This window comes from Engraulis encrasicolus, chromosome 3 (genome assembly GCF_034702125.1).
Source record: "Engraulis encrasicolus isolate BLACKSEA-1 chromosome 3, IST_EnEncr_1.0, whole genome shotgun sequence".
NCBI lineage: Eukaryota > Metazoa > Chordata > Actinopteri > Clupeiformes > Engraulidae > Engraulis > Engraulis encrasicolus.
The window spans coordinates 26,666,089-26,673,588 of record NC_085859.1 but is presented as its reverse complement, the minus strand read 5'-3'; the positions used below and the strand labels follow the sequence as shown (position 1 = coordinate 26,673,588).

Below are 7,500 nucleotides of genomic sequence, written 5' to 3'. Positions count from 1 at the left end.
ATTGAGCTTTGGATACCTAGAGCGCCAAGATGGACAAGACTGTCCTAGCACCAGCTCTCTGTCCTCGGGCCATAGCTCAAAGTCTGAGTCCGATCCTGACAGAATCGAGCCAGAATGTCCCGAGAACCATGGCTGGAGCCAAGTGGGTCTTCCACGCAGTGCTAGTTGCGAAACAGGCTGGAGTGAAGAAGACTATGAAAGAGGACATTACTTCAGGCAGGGCAGTTTTGAAGATGGTGACAGCTGCATAGACGAAGGGCATACTTGGGAGCTTTGCAAGTTGAATGATGATGAGGCCTGCAGTACACTGGGGCGGTCCTCTGCGGGCAGCTCCGAGCACCTGTCCTATGTCTCCAGCCGGCATTATAACTCTCCTGCAAGCACGAGTAGTAGGGAAGAGTGGCTCGCCAAGAAGAAAAGGAGGGCACAGGCCCACGATGAAGAATTCACTGGAATGTCCTCTGAGGACCTCGTATTGGAGTGCAGTGGACCCTCTAGCCATTACAGTCCAGCAAAAGAATATGAAAGCAAAGTTGTGGAATATGTCCATTCTCGTGACACGTTTCACGGGATTACAGGTACAGTGGTGAATCACGATGGAGACACCTCCGAACATGCTCATTTAGAGACCCCAGAGACTTCATCACTTGAACAGTCACACTGCAAAGCAGCTGGCCAACCGGGCTCAACTTTAGAGGAACTAAACACAAATATACCCAACTCTGATGGCTCCAGGTTTGCTCCCAGCCCTGACAATGCAGGCTCTACCGTGAAGAGGATTGGCAAAGCAGTGCTGGACTTCAAGTCCGTGTTGTGGGTGGCTCTGAAGAAGCTGGAAGGAGCTCAGTCGCCTGTGGGTGACAAGACTGAAGTCATGGCGCCTCCATCGTCTTCGCCAAGCACTGAGACCTTAGTTGTTACCCCATGTCCTGCCACACCTGACGATGTGGCTTCGCCTGAGGGAGTCAGCGCTTCTCCCGTACCCACAGACCCAACCTGTACTAAGCCTGAACCTGAACCTGAACCAGAACCGAAGACCCAAACACCATGTGAAATGACACAAGAGCAGGACAAAGATCCACCTAGTCCTCCTCAGGGGGACCTACTACCGTCCACTACCAGGCTAGAGTCACTGTGTGTGGCCCCGGATGTTTCCAGCCCTCCAGCTGTCCCCTCATCCCCATGCTTGGTAACAGGATCCTCTCCACTCTCAGAAGCAGAAAAAGCAGACCCTGCAACAGCCCATGCCCCACAACTTGAAGACGGGGAGAAACTTTTGCAGCTGACTCCAGAGATCCCGGCGCATACTGATGTGGGAATACCAACGCCTGGAGGTGATAGCACAGAAACATCCGAAAATTTAAGCCCAGACACTAGTCTTGCAGCAGCACTTGGTGCAACTGACACAGAGGCCGCAGAAACAAGTGCAGACTCTAACGCTGAGACAACACCACCCAGTAACATTGAAAAGGTGGAGATCGGAGGAGACGCTAATATCGTTAATGCCGAAAACAGTAGCGTAGTGGGCCCAGAGCAGGATCCGGATATCCCTAAGGAGATGAGTGAAAGGGACGCCCGACGTCTGAAATGCTTGAGGACTTTTCAGCAGATCCTCAGAGAGAAACGGGAAACTCGACGCAATCTTTCGCTGATAACAATGTCCACCTTCTCTGATGAAGATTTCAACCAAGGTATGAGGCAATATGTCAATTTTTGCAGACATTACAACCTTTTTTTTTCAAACATTATGGCCTTACAGACAGTATATAGTGTTTTCCAAAATGATATATGCCAAGATTTTCCAAAATGATATGCCCTTAAGTGTTATCACAAACACATTAAAAAAATTTAAAATGTATATGATGAGTATTCATGGGCAGCTATACAGGTTAGTGTAATATCTTACAGTACACATGCAGTACATGCACGGTAACAGGATATAATAACACTGTTCATGTTTGTGTGCCACTGTGATAGTTCTTAGATCAAAGCCTAGTGGCATACAGGCATTTACCCATTCCTTTTGATTTGTGGCATAGCATGTCACACATTTTGTTGTTCTTTCATCTTGCAAGGTATCAGTTGGAAGGTAACAGTTTACAGTTGTAAAATGATCTCATAGTAGGACTCACACTTGCTGCAGTTTCTACGTTCCAGACCTTTTACAGCATTTAGTTTATCTCTTTAATGTGTGGCACAGCTTTTCTATTTCGTTATTCTGTCGAGTACTATTTTCTCTTATTCTTAAAAGTATATCATCCAGTATCAGTTGTTCGATTTGAATTACCACTCTAATATGTTTCTGCAGTGACTAGTTATTAGGCTGCATTTTCCCCCAGCCAGATTTCCAAGAGAAACGGTTTGAAACTTATAATGTGGGCGGGAGAATTTGCTGAGTCAAATCCCTGGCAGCCGGCCAGCCTGCTCCCCTGATGCTTTATACTCTGCCGTCTTCATGTGCGCCTAAAGGCAAAACATAAATACAACTTTGGCCTCAACAGTAAAAAAAAAAAACTGTCGAAAAAATGGGACCAAAGACAAATTAGCACCTATTTTACGGCATGAATTATACATCTGAGAGAAATATTCAGGCAGCCAGTCAGTGGCAGCAGCAATGGTGGGAGTGTTGGTGGTGCTTTGAGCCCTGCAGTTTGTATCTACTGTTTCTCCCCCAACTCTACACACTAGTGAGTCTGTGTAAATATCGCAGTGTTGCTGCCAAATACTATGCGATAGTAATGGCTTTGCTTGTGTCATCGCTTGACTAAAGCTGAGCTGAAGAATGCCCATTTCTGTGTCTGATGATTTGTGTGTTTATGCCCTTCTCTACAGAAACCAGCCAAGAAGACGATCAGGTTGCTCTTGTCGATTTGTGCGGGAACTCCCTGCTGTTTTATTTTTTTCCTCTTGAGTTGTTGTGCCACATCATTATTTCTCACCCAACTCCTGCATGCCTCAAGACATAGTGTAGTTTCAGTTGCCATCCCTTTTCCCTCATGCCTAGAATTAACTTTATTTTTGTTTGCCTTATATCTCTGTGGTTTATTTTTCTGTACTCTGTGCTCTAGGTTGTATTTTAAAAGTAAATTGCATGCTTTGTGAACAGTTTTCCACTATAATGGCAATACCATGCACACACACACACACACACACACACACACACACACACACACACACACACACACACACACACACACACACACACACACACACACACACACACACACACACACACACACACACACACACACACACACACACACAAACTCACACTGCATGTGAACATGTTGTACATGTCATGTTCTTGTTCATGTTCTTCAAGGTCTTGTCACAATAGCATTTAGATTGTTTGACTCCATGTGTGGTCATCTTTTATTCAATGCACCATTGCAGTGAATTACATACCGTACAGTACATATTCAATGGATTGCTACAAATGCATGATGTCGTCAGGGTTCTAAGAATGGATTGTTTGCTGTCTGGGAGAGTGACTTGTTTGCTTATTGTGTCTACTGAATGTTTCAGTGCAATAGATCAGGTATCGAGGTCTTACTTGTGAATCTCAACCAACCAACTCAGCAGAAACTGGTGTTTAGCGTTTCCCTCCATTGCAGTATGGTGCATTTGCTGTTATTGATTAGATGATCCACTATTTTTTTCTTAAATACGTAAATACATTAATTTAAATAATTAATTCAGGTTTTATTTTTGTACATGTGCCAAATGTCACTATTTCCCTGTCTCTCAACCCCCAGAGCCAAGAAAATGGAGACCCCAAACAGGCATGGACCAAGGCTGGGTGAGACTGTTTTTCCTTCCTTCCTTCTTTCTTTCTTTCTTTCTTTCTTTCTTTCTTTCTTTCTTTCTTTCTTTCTTTCTTTCTTTCTTTCTTTCTTTCTTTCTTTCTTTCTTTCTTTCTTTCATGCTTTTACCACCTGTGTACATTACTTTAATACATTCACACATGTGGCCATTGTTTTGACATTGACCATAAATAAGAGTGAAGGCCACATACATTTTTAAACAACCACAGGATTACTCACCTGCATAGAGTATGTGCTACCTGTGTCACCCGACCGGCCTTCTGGCCCCGGCTTGGCTGTGCTGTTTTATTTCATGGCTTTTCGAAGCATACCGTATGTGCATATGGTAGTACTGAAATACTTACTGTGCTGTTTTAAAACACTCCTTTGTTGTGTGTGGTGCATTTAACTTAACTGCCTTTTGCACAGTGAAAAACTGTTATTTTTACTGTGTACTCCTTTGACGCATGTGGTGGTGCGTTTAAACTAAACTGCTTTGTGGCTCTGCTCCGCAGGGGAGGTGGTATGTTTGGCATTGACAGTATGCCTGATTTACGCAAGAGGAAACACATTCCGCTCGTCAGTGAAGTGGTGGGTTGAAGACATTTGCAATCTAATTGCTTAATCACATTGCTTGAAATTCTGAATTAATTTCATTTTGTTTTGTTTTTCTTTCTTTGTCTCTGCTCTGCAATATTCCCTTTGAAGGCGATGGTAAGAAAATTACTTTTTTCATCTTAAAAGTTCTAGTGAGGTAGTGACTAGACAGCAGGGACTGTCACATCAAGGCATTCTTTCCCAAGATCATGAAACATTTTCTTTTGTCCTATCAAGTATTGTTTTTCGTGATCTTTAAACAGCTTTCCCTCATAGTCTTTTCTCAATGCCCTAAATTCCTTCATTAGACTATTGGGGAAGATAATAATGTAATTAGGGTTTCTTAAAAAAAACAAAAGGAAATGAAAAAAAGCCCAAACAGTCAAAACAAGCTGAAAGTGTCCGTCATCTGCTAAGTCTGTCCACGTACTTCAGACAGTTGGTGTCAAATTACAGACCGGAAGCAATTTATGTTTATAACAGGTGACTTTAATGAGTGGCTGCTCTAGAATACCTGTCTTGAGTTCTCCTTACGATCAACTAATTGGTGCTCTAGCTTGAACTGTGTGATTTATGAGCACAGTGACAAATGGGGATCACCTCATAATGTGATTTCATACAGTAGCTGATAGAATGGAATTTGTGACCGGGCTTCTATATTTGGAACCCAAGATTGACACTGCTGTGCTGCTGATCAATCGTCTAGCCAGCATCATTAATATGCATAACATACATATGATTTTTTTTTCCTGATGAATGGGATTTCTGGATATTCCTACCTGGAAATTATTGTACAAAATGACTGCCACCGTACAAAAGCTTAATTGCTTTAATTGGCCAATCCTGGTGACAGGGTCACTTGACTAGCATCATTAGTGTGACTGGTGGCAACGTCAATCATACAGTAGCATGCACCTCCGAAGGCCATACGCTATGTGTCAAATTACTGTAAGTAATGAGTTGTAGGAGATACAGGATATTCATTGCTATATGTTATTCATCAGTGTACAACAGACTAGAATCCCCTTGTTCTTTATCACTACACACATGTAGAATGAGAAGCATACGCTGCAAACTCTAAAATGAGCATCTGACTCACCAAGGCAGTAGGTAATGTTGTCTGCATGATTTGATTGGGTAAGGTTGCGTAGGGTTACATATCTCAAGCTGGCTGAAACACAAATGCTTTCTTCTCTTTCGTCTCCTCATCAGTCCCTGGTCCAGGCGAGGAAGGGTGGACTCTCCCGTTCCCTCACGGCCCGATCCTCATTCAGAGACGAAGAGCTGGTGAGGAACACTCACACAAGCAAGCATGAAAGCACACATAGATTGCACACACACAGACACACATGCACGCGCACAGACACAGACACACACACACACACACACACACACACACACACACACACACACACACACACACACACACACACACACACACACACACACACACACACACACACACACACACACACACACACACGACAACTTCTCACATAGGAGACAAAATCTCACAAATGACAAAACCTCTCATACACTAAACTACATGTACATCTGACATACATGAGACAAAACCCCACACTCATGTTCAAGTAAGTACCACTTTGCACTTTGAACACAGTATCATTCCGAATTTACAGTATACTAACAGTTCACAAGTACTTGTACCATAGCAATTAAACAAGCATTATAAACATGAACGCATATTGATATACAGTAGTAATTGCATTTGTTCCCTTTTTGTGTCACCTTCACAGCCATACCGAGTGTATGTGTTGGCTGTTGTCAGATGCGGCTTGCTAAAGATAGAAGCTATTGTCTCCTACGTGCACTTGGCTGCTCTCCAAAGAAACGCAAACCTCCCAGTTACAGTGTGTACCTGTACCTTTCCACCTGCAGTTTTTCGATCTCTCCATCTTCACACCACTATCCCACCTACAGCATTCCCCATGCAGAGTACCACCTACATCTTCTGCACTCCACACATTAAAGGACACGTGCACCATTTTGCACTTTAAGCCCATTTTCAGAGTTGTCTGTAATGCTCGCAGTTTCTTTCATGTTTGCAGATGTCTCTGTTATTTGGTTAATTAAATTTTTTGTCTCCACCGGATTTAGAATGGGCATCTATGGGCATGTCCAAGTCAATTCTTCAAACCACACTAAACAATTACTTTCAAGAATATGCAACTCAAGTGTTCAGGACAGACCTCTGGGACCAAATGCAATCTAGAAAATGTTCAATTGTGTTGAGCACGGAATTATTTACTATGCACATTGTACGTTCATGGTACCACCTACTACAATGCTACCATACACCTTCCAGACTTCACTCTACATGTTAACACTCCCCTCTCCCCACCTTCCCTACATTGTCTGCAATTGTACAGAAGAATCTAGTGTAGAGTAACACCCTGCAGGCTTTCATCAAGCACACCTTTACATATGAACTCTCACTTTATCTCATCTCATCTCATCTCATGTGTGTGTGTGTGTGTGTGTGTGTGTGTGTGCGTGCGTGCGTGCGTGCGTGCGTGTGGGCGTGTGTCTCTCTGTATGGGTGCATGTGCGTGCGTGGGTGTGTGCATGTCTGAATGCGTGCGTGCATGTGAACAAGAAGATGCTTTCTACCACCACACAGCACAACTTAACAAATGAACTCTCACCAGCCTCTGTGTGTAAGTGTGCATGTGTATACAGAAGAGACATGCTGAAGAGCCAAGGCGTTGAGCTACGTGATCTCCAGCACCTCACCGCACAACTGCACAAATGAATTCTCACTAACTTCCTCTCTCTCTGTGTGTGCATGTATGTATGTTCTCGTAGAAGTCTCACGTGTATAAGAAGACGCTTCAGGCGTTGATCTACCCCATCTCCTGCACCACTCCGCACAACTTCGAGGTGTGGACCGCCACCACTCCCACCTACTGCTACGAGTGCGAGGGTCTGTTGTGGGGCATCGCCCGCCAGGGGCTACGCTGCGCCGAGTGCGGCGTCAAGTGCCACGAGAAGTGCCAGGAGCTGCTCAACGCTGACTGCCTGCAGAGTGAGTCCCATAGAGTAGTTCTCAAACCTCAAACCTCTCAACCTTTTTTGAATA

The 7,500-nt window shown here is 44.0% G+C and overlaps 2 protein-coding genes across 2 annotated transcripts in view; both read left to right on the top strand.

Moving 5' to 3' along the window:
• LOC134444325 (uncharacterized) overlaps window positions 1–1,286 on the top strand; it is an 11,194-nt gene extending 9,908 nt beyond the window's left edge. Inside the window, exons 2-3 of the mRNA XM_063193663.1 lie at window positions 1–979; window positions 1,215–1,286. The exon at window positions 1–979 is cut by the window's left edge and continues 1,276 nt beyond it. Of these exons, the coding sequence (XP_063049733.1) occupies window positions 1–979; window positions 1,215–1,286 (1,051 nt within the window). The remainder of the gene's footprint in view (window positions 980–1,214) is intronic.
• Window positions 1,088–7,500, top strand: part of LOC134445916 (protein unc-13 homolog B-like) — a 65,602-nt gene continuing 59,189 nt past the window's right edge. The window contains exons 1-7 of the mRNA XM_063195075.1: window positions 1,088–1,691; window positions 2,833–2,855; window positions 3,756–3,799; window positions 4,319–4,394; window positions 4,512–4,517; window positions 5,613–5,687; window positions 7,227–7,446. Of these exons, the coding sequence (XP_063051145.1) occupies window positions 1,559–1,691; window positions 2,833–2,855; window positions 3,756–3,799; window positions 4,319–4,394; window positions 4,512–4,517; window positions 5,613–5,687; window positions 7,227–7,446 (577 nt within the window). The 5' untranslated portion in view covers window positions 1,088–1,558. The remainder of the gene's footprint in view (window positions 1,692–2,832; window positions 2,856–3,755; window positions 3,800–4,318; window positions 4,395–4,511; window positions 4,518–5,612; window positions 5,688–7,226; window positions 7,447–7,500) is intronic.